The sequence below is a fragment of the Galeopterus variegatus genome, unplaced genomic scaffold (assembly GCF_000696425.1).
Source record: "Galeopterus variegatus unplaced genomic scaffold, G_variegatus-3.0.2 Scaffold123, whole genome shotgun sequence".
Taxonomy (NCBI): Eukaryota; Metazoa; Chordata; class Mammalia; order Dermoptera; family Cynocephalidae; genus Galeopterus; species Galeopterus variegatus.
In genome coordinates this window covers 243423-263224 of record NW_007726234.1, presented here as the reverse complement: position 1 = coordinate 263224, position 19802 = coordinate 243423, and the positions used below count along the sequence as shown (strand labels likewise).

The window sequence follows — 19802 nt, the reverse complement described above, 5'->3', positions numbered from 1 at the left end:
TTTTTTTTTTTTGTCTTTTGTCTTTTTCCGTGTCTGGCAACGGATCGCAACCCTCGGTGTTGCCCCCGCGCCTCGCTCAGCCAGTGAGCGGGAACCGGTCTGTATGTGGGATCCGAACCCTCGGGCAGGAGCGCCACCGCGCTTCCCAAGCGCCGCACTTATCCAGTGCGCCACCAGGCCGGCCCCGGTATTTTTTGTTTTAAAAGCATTAATTTGTGAAGTGTAAACACTTAAAATATAGTATGCCACAATTTTTGTATCACTGTTTTGGCAATTTTTTATTTTAAAATATGCTCCCCAATATATATTTAAATATCCTCCACCTGCCAAAACGGAAGAGGCCTGGAACTCACAATCTCTAAGAAGCTCAGTGAATTCTAACGGTAAAAAGTGGTGGCGAAGACAATAATGTGAATAATGATCAATTCGCATTTATCGAATTCCTACCACTAGCCACAGACTGATCTAAGCACCCTAGTATTACCCTTTACCATCTTTTCCAAAACCCCGTGAAGACAGATCATTATTATTCTCATTTTACTGGCGAGGAAACTGAGGCACTGAGCTGTTAAGGAAGTTGCTTAGGCCACACAGCTATGAAGCAGTTGGGGCCAGGCAGTTGGGCGTCAGAGCCTTCACTCTTAGAGGAAAACAAAGTATATTTTAAGTGGCTTGTCTTGTTCTCTGCAATGGATCCTCCGCTCTTTGAGCGGAGAGGACACCTACACTCGCCAACACCCCTCCCCGTCGTTCCCGATCCTTGGCCCGGCGCCCTACAGGCCCAGGGTGGCCAGCACCTACGGACGGGCGGGCCGCGCAGTTTTGCCAGGATCCCCCGCCCCGGGGCGGAGTAGCCCGGGGTCGGGGCACAGCCGAGGACGCGCGTGGCCGTGCACTAGGCGGCAGCAGCGGGCGCGGCGCGGGGGAGGGTGCAGCGCGGTCCCTCTTGGCTGGGTATGCCGCCGGGGCGGGACGGGGCGGGGCGCGGCGCTAGGACTCGGGTATTTGGAGCTGCGGGAGCCGGCAGCCAGGCGGGGAGGAACATGATGGCTGCGGCGGCTGCGGGCGAGGGGCGCCGGGTGCTGGTGTACGGCGGCAGGGGCGCGCTGGGCTCGCGATGCGTGCAGGCGTTCCGGGCCCGCAACTGGGTAATGCCGCGGGCTGGGGGGCGGCGGGTGGCTGCCGGGTCTCCGCCTGGAGGGGCGGGCACGATGGTGATGGGGGGCCAAGGGGCTTTCTGGTGCAGCCTGGGATGGCAGACTGGAGGAAACTGAGGCCCCCTGTGCACCCGGCTGCTTGCACGGGCGTGCACGGGTCTACACGTGTATTCCTGCCTCTGAGTGCGCGCGCGCGCGCCGGGCCCTCGGTGCGGGGCCTTTGCTCTTCAAGGAGGGTGGCCGTGGGGGCTGCTCCTTCGGCCTCCGCCAGGCCCCGAAAGTCCGACATGACTCGGAAGAGAATGCCAGAGAGGGAGGAAGCGCAGCGGAGGTGAGGGGACAGGGACAGATGATATAGAAGGGAGGCCCTGTAATTAGACTGCCTGGGTCGGGTTACTATGACCGCGAATTGGTTACTTAACGGCGCGAACCTCAGTTTCCCCATATGTGAAATGGGGATAATGATAGTGTTTATCCCTTAGGGGAGTTGTGAGGATTAAATGAGATAATTGGTGTCTTTGCATGTAAATAACGTGACGTGATAAAAGCTGTTTAAATGCTGGTGATTGTTGATGTTACTGTTACTACCCCTGTTCCTTTAGCCCCGTTGGACCTGGCGGTTTGAAGGCCCAGCTCCGCCAATACTGACGGCCTTTGCTTTGCAAAGAATATTTCAGCTACTTTGCACAGTCAGGTTTCCACTCCCAGTAGGCAGCAGGTCGGAGCAGAGCCCATTGGTGGCCAGGGACCGATGACTCCAGCCGATCAGCAGGGCTCAGCATATTCCCAGTGGAGACTCCTTTCTGTGTCTTCTCGCTGCCACTGTCACTTGCTCTATGTCGGTCCTGGAGCTCTGGAGCACCTTCCTGGGAGTTTAGGTAGCAGCAGCAGCTCGGGCAAGGGATTCCCTGGGACGAGGAAGAGGGTTTCTTCTTGCCCAAAATCTGGTACAGGGATTTGCTTCTAAAGGATTTAAAACTCACCATCCCCTTCCTGCCACCTACATGCTCAGTACCTGGAAAGACTGATTAGGGCATCTTCCCAGGTCTGCAGATATGCCTGGTGGTAACCATGGCAGCATTTAAGGAGTGCCTGCCAAGGGCCATTGCTCCTACAGACTCTTAATTTCATTTAATCCTGCCAGTAACTGTAATGGGGTAGATCCTGTTAGTATCCACATGTTACAGATGGGAAGGCTGTGCTTTCCCCTGATGGGGCTCTTCGGTTTACCTAGGACTTGGCAGAATCTGGTGAGCTGATTTACGTGTGATGGTCTTTTTCCACCTTCCTTCTTAAGGGAGGGCTGGGATGGAGACTTCTTTGCCTAAGTATCCCCCATGGCTTGTGTTAGAGAAGTAATAGTGTTGTTCAATGGATGCTGTGTTTACATCTTAAGGTAGAGATATTTATCTCTGGGACCCTCAGACTGAGGGACCCTGGAGCTTTCTGAATAAGATCCGAAAGTCACCTGTGCCAGGAGATTTAGCATCTCCATTTCATTTAATTCGTACGCTTATTCTTTTAATCATTGACAACCCCCAGGATGGGGGTGAGAAAGGTAGTATGTGACAGAGCCAGGTTACAAACCCCAACCTGTGGTGTTCCCAAACCCGAAGCCCATTCTCTGCTAGGGCAGGAGTCCTCCGAACTATGGTCCTCTGTGGGCCAAGTCTGGTCTGCCACCTGTTTTTGTATGGCCCAAGAGCTGAGAATAGTTTTGCATTTTCACATGGTCGGGAAAAAAGTCAAAAGAAGAATAATATTTTGTGACATGTGAATATTATATGAAATTCACATTTCAGCCTCTGAAGATTTACCAGAACATATTCTTGCTCATTTGTTTCCTGTTGTTTGTAGCCGTGCTCTCCTGTCACAGTAGTAGATGTGAGTAATTATGACAGACACCATATGGCCAGCAAAGCCTAAAATAAATACTACTGGCTCTTTAGAGAAAATTTGCCCCTAGAAGGGCCAGGGTTTGGCTTTTAGAAGTGAGCATGGAGGAGGAGGAGGAGGGCTTGGAGGCAGGATGGGCTGGGATGGGGCACAGCAAGGGGTAGAGTGGCCAAAGCCAGACGTCCCTGTAAGGAGTGCAGGAGGTCAGCTGCTAGTTCCTTTCTCTTGTGGGTTTTATTTAAGCCTCTTATCTGTCTCCACTCCCCCCACTTCTGGGTGTAGATCTTTAAAGGACTGATAGTTCTTGACCAAAGCTATTTTCTCCTTTTGTTCCAGTGGGTCGCCAGCATTGACGTGGTGGAGAATGAAGAGGCCAATGCTAGTGTTGTTGTTAAAATGACAGATTCGTTTACTGAACAGGCTGACCAGGTAATTCCAGAAAGTCTCCCCAGACACCGTGGTAAGGGGAACCCGGGGGAAGGGTTTCCATTGGCTATGTGTTCTTCCTTTTCCTCGCAATTATTGTTTCTCTAATTATGAAAACCATCTGTGCTCATGGAGAAAAATTTGGAAAAAGAGGAAGAAAAAAGTACAAAGATATAATCCATTTCTAGTTAGCTCACTGTTAGCATTTTGGCCTGTTTTCTTGTCTTTCCAATGCACACTATTTATTATTACTTTTAGAAGTTGAGGTCATTTTGTATTTTATGATCAGCTTTTTTTTTTTAAACTTTAATTTAAATACTTCTTCAGATCACTAAAAAACCTCTTTGTTAGAGGTGTAATCTTTCTTTTTATAGATTGGCCACAGTTTACTTAGTTTCTACTAATTGTGCATCTGTTTGTTTGTTTTTTTACTATTATCAAGTATGCTAGGGGCCGGCCCGGTGGCGCACTGCTACAGTGCGCCGCTTGGGAAGTGCGGCGGCGCTCCCGCCGAGGGTTCGGATCCCACATACAGACCGGCCGCTCACTGGCTGAGCAAGGTGCGGGAGCAACACCGAGCGTTGCGATCCCGTTGCCGGTCCCGGTCCAGTACGGGCGTGACACTGAGGGTTGCGATCCGATGCCGGTCAGGAAAAAAGACAAAAAGGAAAAAAAAAAAAAGAATGCTGGGGTGAACGTCTTTGTGTGCATATCTGATTCTTTAGGATAGATTGTAAAAAGTGGAGTTACCCAGTTCAAAGCATGAACACTAACAAAACAGGTAATTTTTAATTATAAAATTATATGCATATCATAAAACAAGAAGTTTTACAAAAACATACCAACATACAACAAAACCATATAAATATATAATAAACTGTGAAATACTCCTTTTTCTCCCCAACATAATATCACTCCCCAGAAGGAAGCCCTGTTAACAATTTGGTGGCTGGAATCTGGGCTCCTGGCAGCAGGACATGGCTTGAGAACAGAGGGCGGGTGTAGCCAGGGCAACGCCGGGTAGAAGGAGGAAGGTCAACAAAAGATAAATGAGGACTAGGTAGAGGCAAAGGGAAATTCCGGAATCTTCTTGAAAGGAAAGCGTTAAGTGTAGAGTGTAGGGAGAGGGAAGATTGGTTTCCACCGCCTCAAAAATTGTTGGGAGAGAGGTGATGGGCTCACATGTGGCTGCTGGGAGAGACACACAGTCTTGATTGAAGTCTTAAGAAGATTGATCTTAATGAAGCAATTGAGAGGCGTCACCACAGCCATTCCAGAAAAATATGGGAGTCGTGGTCAATGGCCAGAATTGCCCATCTCCCCAGATTCGTCTTTTAATAAATTGCAACAGGAAAGCATGAATATATTTTCACACCATCTTAGAAGTAGAGAGATCATTAAAATGAACCCTCATGTACTCAATATTTACCACCATTTTGCCCTTGACTGTAGCTTTTTCTTGCTTTTGCTCTTATAATTCTTCTTTAGCGTTTTCTTTGGAGTTGCAGTTAAAGGAATTTTTGAATTGGGGGGACAGTAGAATGAATTATCTTTTCAGAATAGGATTCTATGATGTGTGAGGAAAGTCTGGAAAGGAATGTATCAGAATGTTAGCTGTGGGCCATGAAGGTCTATCTAGGTGATTTTTTTTTTTTGGTGACTGGCTGGTACAGGGATCTGAACCCTGGACCTTGGTGTTATCAGCACCACTCTCTAACCAGCTGAGCTAACTGACCAGCCTAGGGGATTTTTTAAAAAACCTTTTCCTACTTTTCTTTATTATAGTTTTATTTCAGGAGGTGCATATTTCCCTACCTTTTAGAATGTTTATAAGGAGACTCTAGGTTGCTTTATAAAAACCGTGTTGAAATGTAGTTGGGCTTCATTATCCAAAATGCTCATCAGAGATTAATTAGTCCTTCATCTAATTTGAAAATGTTAATTGCCAGGTACTGGAAACTGGCTTAAAAAGAAGAATAAGAAAACCGAAGTTTCTGTAGAGTTGCTAGCCTGTTTCAGTTTACCTCACGGTTTATGCATCTTTTCCTTCCTTTTGTTTAAGGTGACTGCAGAGGTGGGAAAGCTCTTGGGTGAGGAGAAGGTGGACGCCATTCTTTGTGTGGCTGGAGGATGGGCCGGGGGCACCGCCAAGTCCAAGTGTGAGTCCCTCTCTGAGTTAATCATCCATCCCACTCTGCCCTTCGTCCAGCTGACTCGGATTGGGTAGAGACGAGGCTCCAGGCCAGCTGTTTTGTTATGTGACTTCCAGAACCTTTACAGTAGCTCTGTGAGGTAGTGTTAACTCCCCCATTTTACAGATGAAGACACTTCCTGTGGAGGAGGTGAGGCAAGGTGTTGAGTTTGAAGTTTAAAGTACAGGCAGAATGAAATCAACGTCATTTCTGTCCCACCCTTACAGCAGTTATTACTGTGCAGGAATTAGGGGATGTATGTGAATTGGAGAGATCATCCTAAAGGTCAAAAGACCTCAAAATTGAGCTTTTACTAAAGTTCATGACATTTTTCAACTTTTTATTTGGAACATTTTCCATCATATAGAAAAGTTGAAAGTTCAGGGAGCACCCTTACACCCTCCGTCTAGGTGCAGTAATGGTTAGCATTTGCCCTGCTGATGCTCTCTGGCTTTCTTGCGTGTGTGCACGCTGTATTTTTTTTGTTAACCATTTGAAAGTGAGTTGACACTAACATATTGACCGTATTTCAGCATGCATCTCCAAGGAATAAGCCCATCCTCCTATAACATCATGGTACCATTGTACCAAAGAAAATTAACAGTAATTCTGTAAGATTAATAATAGCCAGCCCACATTCGGATCACCCCCAATTTATTCTGTGTCTGTTATAGTTGTCTTTTTCCCTAACATATTGCACGCAAGGTTTATACACTGCACTGTGTTGTTGTTTTTAGTCTCTTAGTCCAGAATTTTTTTCCCCCATAATAAAACTTTCTGGCAATCCAGTTTTCACACGGAATGCCCTACTAAATTGACCGGTTCTTTAAGGTTTCATTCGACTTGTTCCTCTCTCCCTGGTCTTTCCTGTGAACTGAAATTTAGGTCTAGAGACTTGATTAGATTCAGGTTTAACATTTTTGAGGGGAGAATTCTTCTCGTGAGATGTTGTGTACTTTGTCCTATATCCCGTGGAAGCTCAGTACTTCCAACTGCCCTGCCCTTGGGGATGCCAAATTACCCTTGGGGATGCTTGGTAAAGGTGGTAACTGGCAGCCTTCCATTGTAAAGGTATATTTTCCTATTTGCAATGAGTAAGTGATCTGTGGGATGGTACTTTGGTATTGTGTGTGGATGTCCTGTTCCCCAAATACTTTTCATCTAATGGTTTTAAGCATCCCTGGAGAATCCCTGCCTGAAGCAGTTACCATATCGGGGGTTGGAAAATGGTAGTTTTCCAATTTTATCATTCCTTTTACTTTTATTAGCCAAAGACATTTAAAAAGGAATTGAAATTCTGTGAATCACACTTAAATGTGAGATTGGAATTTTGGGGGGGGGGGAATCAGGTTGACAAAACAGCCTGATGATCTTTTGTGTATCTTGGGAGCAAGAAGTAGTAAATGTGGACCCATCATTTTTTTTTTTTCCCTAGTCCTTTTTAGCAGGGAAATGTAATGCCTTGGGTAGCACCTACTCACCCCTCCTCCGATATCGGGAGGGCATTCTTCCCACTTCATGGGGTTCCACACACCTTGTAAATTGCCCAGTTGACCATGTGACATGTTACTGCTTGTTCCTCTGTACGTCTTTGGCAAGGCCTGAGGGCTAAAACAAGTGTGAAACGGTTGTTATTTCAGCCCTTTTTAAGAGTCTTTAAAGCTGGCATTAAACTTTCAGCCATAAAAAAATGTAGCTCTGTAAAAGCCCTCTTTATGGTCATACAGTAATAGTCCCTTGGATTTTTATCACGAGTAAAACATGACATAGACATATAGGTTCTTACTACAATCTAGTGTCCTTCATAGAGTAAAACAATCTTTGAGTTAAAACCAGTGCAGCAAATGTGTGCAACTCCAGATTTATTTGCTAAAATTTACTAGCTAATCCCTGTACTGGCCAGATGTCAGGGGGAGAAAATATTAGTTAAAATTTGAATAGTTTACAGGTAAGGAAGCTGATCACATGGCCAGGATTTGAACCCATATCTCTGTGACTACCAAGTCCTATGTTGTTTGTATTAGACCTTGTCGTGGACAGGGACCAGGGACCAGGGACTGGAGGACCGGGAGGGGCTAAGTAGGCTTTCTTGAGAGTAGGTCTGGGTGATTTGAGCTTGCCTTTTGCTTTCTTCACTGGGAATGCTGAGCCCACATGTTTTTTGGCTCAGCTCTCTTTAAAAACTGTGACCTGATGTGGAAGCAGAGCATATGGACATCGACCATCTCCAGCCACCTGGCCACCAAGCACCTCAAGGAAGGAGGCCTCTTGACCTTGGCTGGCGCCAAGGCCGCCCTGGATGGGACTCCTGGTAAGCCTTTACTTCCCTGTCTGTGGAATGGGAAAGCTCACGCTTGCTTGTTGGGGCTGCTGGGCATGGGATGAGGAATATTAAAGCCCTTTACCCTCTAAGGTGCTTTACAGTTGGATGGATTTTGCTTCCTTTTAGGCCTGAATCATTTTAGGGGGAAGAGTGTCCTGATCCTTTTGTTTGCATTCGTCCTCAGATTGATGGTGGTTAAGGAATACTGCAGTTTGGCACACCCTGCCAATCTGGTTAATTTATTGATGATCCAACCAGGAATGAATGATGTGGTAGATATTAATTAGTTAATAAACCTCTACTATTGTCATCACATTGTATCCATGTGTCCCAGGGAAGCAGCTTGGCAGCTGGAAGTGGCTTGGACTTTAGAATGAGAGAGGCTGGGGGTGGACTGTTGACCCTAGATGTGTGGCCTTGAACAGCTTCTCTGATCTCTCTGACCACATTTCTGCTGTAGTTTCTTTAATTGTAAAATAGTGACAGTAATATCTGACTTAAAGAATAGCTGTAAAGCTGCAGTGGTGTTGATATGCAGAAGGTCTCCAGCACACGGTAGGCACCAGTAAATGACAGGTCTTATTATATTCACTGTTTTTATTTCACAAATATTCTCTAATCCTGGGGTAGGCATTATTATTATCTTTTTCAATTTACAGGATAGGAAACTAAAACTTAGAGAGTTAAGTAACTTGTGTGGGCATATGCCATAAGTAAGTTGCAAATTTACCTTGAATCAAAACCCTGATCATTTCCAAATTGTGTGCTTTTTCCATTATATCTTGAAGACGTAAGTTTCCTTTGCTTATTTTACTCCCTGTATTAGTTTTCTAGGGCAGCCATAGACTTGGTGGCTTAAACAACAAAAATGTATTTCTTCACAATTCTGGAGGCTAGAAATCTGAGATCATGATGTCGGCAGGGTTGGTGTCTTCTGAGGCCTCTCTTGGCTGGTAGATGGCGGCCTTCTCCCTGTGTTTTCCATGGTCTTCCCTTTGTGTGTCTGTGTCCTAATTTCTTCTTCTTATAAGGATGCCAGTCATACTGGATTGGGACCCACCCTAATGACCTCATTTTAATTTAGTTGAAGATCGCCTCTTAAAATGTAGTTACATTCTGAAGTACTGCGGATTAGGACTTCAACATATGAATTTTTTGGGGATACAATTCAGCCCAAATCACTCCCTTAGGGATAGGGCAAAAGGAATTTAAATGCGGGGGGGGACAGCACAGGGCAGCAGCAAGTGTCTACCTCCATCATCTACATTAAACTTATCTTTAAAAAAAAAATGGGAGCTTTTTTTGCATCTTTTTTTTTTTTTTTTTTGTCTTTTTTGTCTTTTTCCGTGTCCGGCAACGGATCGCAACCCTCAGTGTTGCCCCTGTACCGGACTGGGGACCAGCAACGGGATTGCAACCCTCGGTGTTGCTCCCGCGCCTCGCTCAGCCAGTGAGCGGGAACCGGTCTGTATGTGGGATCCGAACCCTCGGGCGGGAGCGCCGCCACGCTTCCCAAGCGGCGCACTTATCCAGTGCGCCACCGGGCCGGCCCTTTTTGCATCTTTTTAGTAAGTGATAGAGACCTTGGGTATCTTCTCAATTTTAATATAAATCACCGAATTGTGGGGCTTTTACTAATTAACAGTTTCTTGCCACTCATTTTCTTTTTTAAAAAAGATGACCGGTAAGGGGATCTTAACCCTTGACTTGGTGTTGTCAGCACCACGCTCACCCAGTGAGCAAACTGGCCATCCCTACATGGGATCCGAACCCGTGGCCTTGGTGTTATCAGCACCGCACTCTCCTGAGTGAGCCACAGGCCAGCCCATTGCCACTCATTTTCTTATTACATTTCTCAGTGCATGTGATCTTACAAGACCATGGCTTTTGCAATAATTAAAGCTGTGTAAATGTTAAGTGTCCCCGTTTGGTTGAGATCTGATTTTTATTAAAGGTGACACTGACCAGAGGCACTAGAAAGTAAACAGAGAAGTGAGTAACAGCTTGACATTTAAAAAACAACACCCTAAGACTGAAAGACTAATTTTTCTGAAGGAAAAAATAGTCTCCTACTTTGCTTTGGTTCGTAAGTATCTTTCTTTGTTTACATTTTTGGTTAGTGGTTAAGCTGCAGGCTCTGGAACCACACAGGTGGGTCTTCTGTTGTGGCTCTGCCTCTAATTTACTGTGACATATTTGGCGATTCACTTAAGCTCTCTGAGCCTTGGTTTTTGTTATTAATAAAATAGGGATAAATAATAATATCTTCTTCTTTGTATGGTGGTATGACTTGTAAACATCTTAATGGATGTAAATGGCTTAGAAAGGGATTACAGTGAGTCAGTAGTAAATGCGAGCTATTATTATTATTTACTCCAGGCTTACTTTTGCCCAACTCCTATGGGCAAAAGATTAATAAGTTTGTTCATGTTTAAACTCAGGGTAGGTGTTGTTAAACTAATGTGAATCATGAGATCTTTTAACTTTGGTTCAGACCCCAGAAAAACCTGGGGAAATCTATAATTAGAAAGTAAATAGTGAATCAGGTTTAATAGTCCCTTAAACCCAAGAAGATTTGTTCAAAAATGAAAAGTTTTTCACTCGAAAAGATACTGAGAAAACCCCCACCTACTGTTCCAAGGTTATATTTGTAGACTGTCTTCTACAGGATAATATATCAAAATGACGGTGATCACTTTTGTTCACCATTTAAGGATCTGTGCTGTGACTGGAAATCAGTTTTTATTTTATTTTAAAAGATGACCAGTAAGGGGATCTTAACCCTTGACTTGGTGGTGTCAGCACCACGCTCTCCCAAGTGAGCTAACCGGCCATCCCTATATAGGGATCCGAACCCTTGGCTTTGGTGTTATCAGCACCGCACTCTCCCGAGTGAGCCACGGGCTGGACCTGGAAATCAGTTTTTAGGGACCACATCGATCATTTTATAATTTGGAAGACAGTGTTCTTAGTGTAATGTATATTTTTCATATCCTGCAAATGATCTGCTTATCCACAATGTGTGTCCAAGGAAGATGTTCTGTAGAATGAAGCCATTAGGGTTGCTGGCTGCTTGTTTTTTTCCTTCATCAGATTCCCTGCTCTTGTGTTGTTTGAATGGAACGAAGAGAGAGCCGTGGGACTTTGCTGAGGATGGGGGCTGGATTATGAGCATTTGTGCCCTGATTTATTTTAATCACTGCAGAGTTCGTTATATTCTTATATCACTGTTGACTTCCTGCCTCCCGATTAAACAGAGGAGTGCGGGATGGTGAAATACCCTTGTGCTTCTAAATAACTTTTTGAGACCTTGACTCTCTTTTGCAATTCGAGGTTGTTGTTGGAGCAGTTTAGTGATTATGTTCTTGGCTGGGCTGTGACCAGGTACTTGTGATGCCACCACAGCTATTACACTTTAAACAACACATGTGCCGGGGTTTTTAAGGAGGCTACCGACCTCTAGAAGAGATAGCAGTTTTCTGAAGGAGGAGAGGTGTTTTCAGGGATTAACCATTCTTTATTTTGTTGCTATGATAGCAGCATTTAGGGCAACTGCAGGTGGGTGCAGTGGGGAACACAGAAAGGAGAGAGACCCCATTCCTTCCACATGCCTGTGGGGGAGATGTAAACCTACCCTAATAAAAGGTATCCCTCGATTCAATCAGCAAATATTTACTGAATGGCAGGAGGAAAGAAAGACTGAGAGATAACATGAATACATAGATCAAAACTTCTTCAAATAGTACACCTTAACCATGTTTAAGTGTATTGTATTTCAATTATTCCTCAATAAATTTGTTAGGAAAAAAGTAGCATTTTGATTTTAGGCATCTACCTCCGAGGTGCTAGGCTTTTTGGGCTGAGCCTACTATATGCTTGATCTTATTTCATCACCAGAGATGCTTGTAAGGTAAATGTGATTATTGTCCCTTGATTACAGAGGAGAAAACCAAAGTTCAGCGATTTGGGGTGACTTCTGTAAGACCCCCTGGCTAGTAAGTGGAAAGTAAGCTAGTAAGTAGCAGATTGGTCTGAATGATAGGTTGATCGATTGAGTTGGTAATTGTATCGCGTGCCTGCTACAGCAGCTGGGCTGCGGGTGGTGTGAGCGTGGGAGACTGTGCCAAATTAAGGTCTAAGCACAGTGCTCTGGGGGAGCAGAGGGGAGAGATGATGCTACTTCTGGAAACGTTTTGTGGAGGGAGCTCATGCGATCAGGGTCTTAGAAACAGAGGAGTAGGAATTTGACAAATGAAGCTTAAGGGAAAAGGTGAGAAGGCAATGTATTATTTTTTATTTAAGTAATTTTACTAATCAGTTTCTTTTTTTTTTTTTTTAAAAGATGACTGGTAAGGGGATCTTAACCCTTGGATTGGTGGTGTCAGTACCACGCTCACCAAAGTGAGCAACCAGCCATCCCTATATCTGGGGGAGCAGAGGGGAGAGATGATGCTACTTCTGGAAACGTTTTGTGGAGGGAGCTCATGCGATCAGGGTCTTAGAAACAGAGGAGTAGGAATTTGACAAATGAAGCTTAAGGGAAAAGGTGAGAAGGCAATGTATTATTTTTTATTTAAGTAATTTTACTAATCAGTTTCTTTTTTTTTTTTTTTAAAAGATGACTGGTAAGGGGATCTTAACCCTTGGATTGGTGGTGTCAGTACCACGCTCACCAAAGTGAGCAACCAGCCATCCCTATAAGGGATCCGAACCCGCGGCCTTGGTGTTATCAGCACCGCACTCTCCCGAGTGAGCCACGGGCCGGCCCCTACTAATCAGTTTCTTAATTGAAAAATTAACCAGTACACATGGTGCTAAAAGAAATACAGTGTATAGGAAGACTCCCTCCTACTCGAATCCCTGGTTATTACAGCACTTCCTACCAAAGCCCAGCTGCAGTTCCAGCTTCTTGTGTATCCTGCTGGAAGTATTCTATGCATATTTTAGTGTGCACCCACACCAAATGCACGTTCACATACTTAAAACAAAAACATACCATATTTTGATGGATCTATAGAGGCTTTTCTGTGTTTTGCTTTTTTTCACTTCATAATAGATTATTATTTAAAAGTTAGTTGTCCAGAACATTGAAAAACTAATGAATTACTGGGAAGCACTTACCTACTTCTAATGAAGCAGAGCTACCAGTTTGTTCTTTAATTCAATGTACAGTTTTTAAGGGCCCACCCCTCGATTAAGCCCCATGATCTACCCTCAAAGAACTCACTTATTGCTCTAATTGCAATGATAATATAACTTTAGAATGCCAAAGTTAAAAATCCCTGCCTCTGTGGTCAATGATTTGCCCTGAGTCACAAATAACAGTAATGACTAGGATAAAATGATTGTTCCCGTGTGCTCAGCACTATACTAAGGGCTTTTATGCAGTATTTTACCTGATCTTTGTATTAGCCATAGGATTTCACTTTGTCATTTCCATTTTATGGAATGGAAAACCAAGGATTCCAAGGTTAAGTGGCCTTGCCTGGAATCAGTCAGCTAGCAAGCAGCAGAGCCTGGACGGGAACCCAGGTGGTTGGACTCCAGGACATGTTACTTCTATTAATTTGATGGGAAACGTTTATTGAACACCCGCTGTCCTGAGGGTATACTGAGAATTAGTACTTTATCTCTTGTGGTATAGTAAGAAATATATCTGGTCTCTGCCCCTGGTTCTGGCACAGAACTAAAACCCTTGGAATTTCCTAAGAGACAGGAGTGCCTTCAGTTCTTCATAAGAGCCCCTTTTCATCACACCTGACTTTATGCTGATGAGGTGCCTCAGCACCAGGCTGCTCAACAGAAAGACCAAGTGATTAGAGGGTTAGAACTTTTATCCCCACCCACCGACCTTCTGGAGAGGGATTAGGGTCTGGAAATTAAACTCTGTAAAAACTCTTGAATAGGAAGATTTCATGAGCTCTGGGTTGGTGAACACATGGCCGTGCTGGGAGGGTGGGGCGCCTGGAGAGGGCATGGAATCTCCTTGTCCACCACGTGACTTTGCCTGTGTGTCTTCCTGTCTAGCTGTCCCTGAGTTGTATCCTTTATAATAGACCAGTAAATATATGTAAAGTGATACCCTGAGTTCTATAGGCCATTCTAGCCTGTTGGTCAGAAGTATAGGTGGCTCAGGGCTTATGACTGCTATCTGATGTAGGGGTAGTCTTGTGACACTGAGCCCTTAAATCTGTGGGTTATACCACTAATTCCAGGTAGCTAGTGTTGGAATCGAATTGAGTTATTAGACATCCAGTTGGGGTCTGGAGAATTATAGAAAGGTTGTTAGTTTTAGAAAATAGCCCAAACCCATTTTACAGATGGGGCAATGGAGGATTATAGAGGTTTCTGGAACTTGACGCGCTATCAGTTTTTGGTGGAGGGTGGTGAGGGTGCCCTGCTTGAAGGAGGAGCCAGGTGCAGCATTGATGAGTTTTCAGTGAACAGAGATGCTCAAAAGAAGATCGCACGTCCTTGCTGTCCCCCTGGTAGCCAGTGGTAACCAAGCTGTCTGCTCCTCTTTTCCCAGGGATGATTGGCTACGGCATGGCCAAGGGTGCCGTTCATCAGCTCTGCCAGAGCCTGGCCGGGAAGAACAGTGGCATGCCACCTGGGTCTGCCGCCATCGCCGTGCTCCCGTAAGTGCGGCGGGTTCCCACCCATTGCCCACCTCTCCACTGCTGAGAGTTAACATTTGTCTAAGAGTCTCTGTCCATCAGGGACTTGTGCGTGCCATCACCTTGGGTTCTACAATTCACCAAAGACTCTGGAGATACCTAGTTTGTTTAGGCTGCTGTAACAAACTACCTTAGACTGGGTAATTTACAAACAACAGAAATTTATTGCTCACAGTTCTGGAGACTGGGAAGTCCAAGATCAAGGTGCCTGAAGAATTGGTGTCTGGTGAGGCCTGTTCTTCATAGATGGGGCCTGCTGTGTGTCCTCACATGGCAGAGGGCTAACGGGCTTCCTCAAACCACTTTTATAGGGCACTAATCCCATGCATGTGAGCAGAGCCCTCATGAACTACTCACCTCCTACAGTCCCCACCTCTTAATACTGTCACTTTGCAATTATGTTTCAGCATAGGAATTTGGGGGGATATATTCAGATAATAGCAATACTTCTTCAGGTTTTAGATTATCCTGGGCCGTCCAGAATGGTTGATTGGCTGGTGGGGAAGGGTCTGTCTCTCTTGCCTCCTACTTTCTTGTTTTCTTTCTTTCCCATTCTTTCCCGCCTTCCTCCCTCCTGACTTCCTTTAGAAGTAGTCTGCACATTTTTTTTACTCTATATAGTTTTGTCTTTCAAGTTGTTATAAGGTCAGTGTGTGTGTGTGTGTGTGTGTGTGTGTGTATGTATGTATAGGGGAGGACATGGGACAGTGGGGGGATGAGGGTGTGTCAGAGAATATGGGAAACTGTGGGAGACATTTCTATTTGTGATCACGAGGAAAGTCCTCAGTTGGCTGTCCCAGGTAGAGGCAGCTGTTTTGGAGGTGGAGGGTTCTTTCTGGCTGGAAGGATTCCAGCACCAACTGGCTCATCTCTTGCCGATGGTCCTCCACAGGGCACACTGGGACTGCTCAGGGACTGTGCTGACTTTCCAGCTCCTTTTTAGCCATGAAGTTCTGAGATTCTGGGATCTGTTCCCACAGCTATTTTGAATGACCCCTAAAGCCTGAATGTTCTTGGGAGATTCATACATATCTGACTTGTATATTCTCTTGCTGAAAATTTTAAGGTTTCATGGAACATAGCTACATGTTTAAAAACTTAGTATTTCATTAGTTCTATGTTTAAAGGAATATTATCACACTTAAAAAAATCCTTAGAAATGTGTCTGCCACATTTTAGGGTGCGAATGAAGACTTAAAATAATTTAACTTCAGTAAGGATCATATTTGAAAGGTAAAATGTGGTTCTTTCTATTTTGTTCTTGTCCGCCTAAAGAGGGTTCACAAAGTGCTTTACTGAGTTCAGATGTGATCTTTGTTAATGTGGATTCTCTGTGATTATTCTCCTGTCACCCCATGTAAATGTCACTCTTGGTGCCAGAGACTCACAGTAGAGACACTGCACGTTTGCATTTTCCTGCCTGAGGAGGACTGGGCACCTGTTATTATAAAGGTGCTGTGCAAATGACAGGCTTATCTCTGTGCATTGCAGGGTCACCCTGGATACCCCAACAAACAGGAAATCAATGCCTGAGGCTGACTTCAGCTCCTGGACACCTGTAGAGTTCCTGGTCGAGTGAGTATTACTGTAATATCAGTGACAAAGCCTCTTCTAGCCCCCGTCTCTGTCTGTGTGGGCTGGAGGACAGGCCCATGTTCTCTTGGATTATTAACATGGGTTGTTCTGTGAGGTTATGGGGCCTCTGAGGACACATCCCACATCAGATAGAATCTCAGGGAAGCTGGATTTGGAGATGGGCACTGGGCAGGTTGGGGTAGGGAGCGATAGTGCTGGTGTGAATCCTGATCCCCTCACTCATCAGCTGACCAAACTGAGCACGTTATTGAACTGTTCTAGGCCTCAGTTTCCCCATCTGTATAATGAGGTTTGTAATGATTGCTAGGATTAAATGTGGTTGTGTGTGCTAAACTCTTGGCACAATGTCTGACCTGTAGCAAGGGCTCAGGAGGTCTCAGTGTCTGTTAATGTCATTGTCACTTTGACTAGAGGCAGCTGTGTGGGAGTAAGACACTGGGTAGAATGTTGGGGTCATGTGTTTGGATCAGTGCTGAGCCAGGGACCCACAGACAGTGGCCTTTGTTTCCAAAATTGTTCTCAACCGTTTGTGAATATGGGTGGCATTTGAGAGCTTATGGGAGAAAGAGTTGATTTACTTTTTTGTCTTTGCCTAGATCTCAGTCTCCCAAACCCCTCTATTTGGAAAGCCTGTGTTCCTTTCTTCTAGAAATCACACATACCCATTCGTGGTATTTGAATGCTCGCCAGAGAAGTTGGCATAAAGTTTGCTTTGTGGTGCCTGTAAGCACATGTGTTCCCTCTCACCCACTCTGAACTGCTGATGCAGGTGAAGGAGAGGCAAGACACTTGAAAACGAGCAGAATTAACACACAGCTCCCTTCATGTCCAAATGTGCCCGGTCTCTGCACCCCTAGCTGAGCCCTGCCCTGCCCCCAGGGGTGGGGCCTTGACATAGTACAGTATTGCAGGGAGTTTTAGCCACACTGTGTTTTTGAGCGCTTGGACTTCCCTGGGTTTGTGCAGCCCCCAGCGTGGGAGCTTGAGTGAGTTGACTGTTAAACATCAGCTCTAGCCTAGAAGGTTGCAAACGGCACTAAAGAATAGCCCAAGAACTGCGCATTCTCCAGTTAAAGAAGGTCTGCAGTCCCAGCTGGTGAATTGTCAAAGTGGATGATGTACTCAAATGTAAATGTTCTGTTTTAAAAAATTACCATCTACTTGTTATTCCTTGTGAGTTTGTTGTGTCCTTTTTCCCTGCCTTCTTAGAGGGGTCTTCTCAATTGCGCCCGGCAGGGGCAGCTACCCCTCTCCACACAGAGTTAGATGTTAAATGCCCCCATTACTGTGTTTAACATATTTGATGGTAATAGTCTGTTTTTCGGATCTCTTTTTTCATTGCTTGGCACAGCCATGGGTACTCCATAAATGTTTGCTAAAAAAAAAAAAAAAGAATTTCCTCTCTTCTCTCTTTTAAATTTCTGAAAAGATAATATAGCAAAGTATAAAGTTTTGTGCATATGTCTGCCTCTTAAATTTAACGAATTAGAATCTTTTTAGTCACTTAAAATCATACCACTATGTTATAAAGAATTCCAGCCATGCAGAAAAATACAAATTGAAAGTTAAAATCATTCCAAGTCCTGCCACTCAGAAATTAAACTGACAAAATACTGAACTCATTGGGGACCCGGGTGTGTGTCTGTGACACTAAGTGGCTTTTTCACAGCTGCTGTTGTATCTCCCTATCCCTATCACATCTACTAATGTGACTATTAGCATGTATGTATCCAGATTGTTGCTTTGAAAATATAAAACTTGTCTTCTTTGTTCTAGAACTTTCCATGACTGGATCACAGGGAAAAACCGACCGAGCTCAGGAAGCCTAATCCAGGTGGTAACCACGGAGGGAAAGACGGAACTCTCCCCGGCATATTTTTAAGCTTCATTCGCAATGCCTTCGAGGGTCCTGCTAGAAAAGTCACTAACCTCTCAGTGTGTCCTCGTCCGGCCCTGTGTTATCTGTAGCCCTGTTCATGGTACAAGATAGTGAATCCTGTTTTTTCCCTCACCTAATGTGCACTTGCTCTCCTAGGACAGTGTAATATGTTTATGTGAAATAAAAACGTCTGAGAGGGCTGGCTGATTAGCTCAGTTGGTCAGAACGCTGTGGGCACTGAGGTAGAGGGTTCAGATCCACACACTGGCCCAGTCTCCAAAAAGGACAAAAAACGAATGAGAGTTGAAGCCTGCAAATAGCTACTGTCAACCTGCGTTAACTATATAAAGAGGTCTCTGATCAGCCCTGTCTATACTGGCGGCACGTTGAATTGCTTTTGGGACTTTTTCTTTCCCTGACAGTGGCTGTCACCTTGGAGGTTCAGTGATTTGATGGTATTGGGGGAATTTTGAGGACTGAGTTATTTTTGAATGTCATGTTTATGTCATAGATGTAGTTTTTGTAGCCTTGAAGTACACTGCCTTAAACCTTTTTGTGGTGTAAGCAAAATCCCGTGGATGCTGTCATGGAATCCTTTTTCTGTGCCATTGCCAAGTGTCCCCTGGCCTAGGGCTAAGTGTGCAAGAGAACTAATACTTGTGAGTGTTTGGAGTGATTTTCCTAATAAATGGACTGCATTTATTGTGTTGTCTTCTTTAATCAAACCACGTCTTACACGCAGTGGTCATAGATGGGTGAAATAAAATCATGGGCTGCTGAAGGTCTTTTAATCTGGTATTCTCAAAAGGGGGTGGATTAAATCCTGAAATAAATTTTTCGTTACAGTAACAGAGGCCCGATTCTGTCTGGGACATATTAGAATCCGAGGATGCGGGGAAGTCCCTGTGCATTTAGAAGCAACTTTCCATGTGACCGATGTGGGCTACTGTAGTTGAAACTAGTGATCTAATCGAACCTAGTCGTATCACACATGAGGAAACAGTCTCAGAGAGACGATTACTATTGTCATTGCCAGTAAGTGGCAGAACTAAACCCAAAACCCCAGTCACCAGATGGCCACTGTTTATTAAGTCCTTTATTATGCTTCTTTCTAATATTATTTCAGTGAGGCAAAATTCACATAACATTAAATTAATGATTTTAAGGTAAGCCTTTGATACGTTGCCAGTATTTAATACCCTCTATCTATTTCCAAAACCTTTTCAACTCCCAAACAAAATAAAATCTGTGTCCTTGAAGCAGTTCGTTCACATTCCCTCTCCCTGAGTCCTCTGCAACCACCAATCTGTATTCTATTTCTGTGAGTTTCTCTTTTCTGGATATTTCATATGAATGCAGTCATACAATACATGACCTTCTGTGTCTATCTCCCTTCACTTAGCATGTTTTGGATATTCTTCCACACTGTAGCATGTATCAGTACTTTATTCTTTTTTGTGGCTGAATAGTATTCCATTGTATGTATCTACTGCAATATTGCTTATCTATTGATCCATTGATAGACATCTAGTCTGTTTCCTCTTGGCTGTTGTGAATAGTACTGCTGTGAACATTCGTGTAAAATATTTGCATACCTGTTTTAATACTTTTGGATATATACCTAGGAGTGGGATTGTGCTGTCAGATGGCAATTTC

General features: G+C 44.4%; 1 protein-coding gene across 1 annotated transcript; it reads left to right on the top strand.

Annotated features, from left to right (window-relative positions):
- The first annotated feature begins 1030 nt into the window (after nucleotides 1-1030).
- On the top strand, nucleotides 1031-18848 carry QDPR (quinoid dihydropteridine reductase). The gene is made up of 7 exons (XM_008588192.1): nucleotides 1031-1148; nucleotides 3390-3482; nucleotides 5542-5638; nucleotides 7842-7982; nucleotides 14524-14632; nucleotides 16163-16246; nucleotides 18044-18848. The coding sequence occupies exons 1-7, from the start codon at nucleotides 1044-1046 to the stop codon at nucleotides 18147-18149; spliced, it is 735 nt and encodes a 244-aa protein (XP_008586414.1). The 5' UTR covers nucleotides 1031-1043; the 3' UTR covers nucleotides 18150-18848.
- The last annotated feature ends 954 nt before the right edge of the window (nucleotides 18849-19802 follow it).

Excerpts from the sequence above, each read along its gene's own strand:
- QDPR (XM_008588192.1), top strand. The coding sequence starts at position 1,044 with ATGATGGCTGCGGCGGCTGCGGGCGAGGGGCGCCGGGTGCTGGTGTAC. Across the intron at positions 7,983-14,523 it reads CGCCCTGGATGGGACTCCTG|GGATGATTGGCTACGGCATG; the intron begins GTAAGCCTTTAC and ends CTCTTTTCCCAG. Across the intron at positions 16,247-18,043 it reads CCTGTAGAGTTCCTGGTCGA|AACTTTCCATGACTGGATCA; the intron begins GTGAGTATTACT and ends TCTTTGTTCTAG.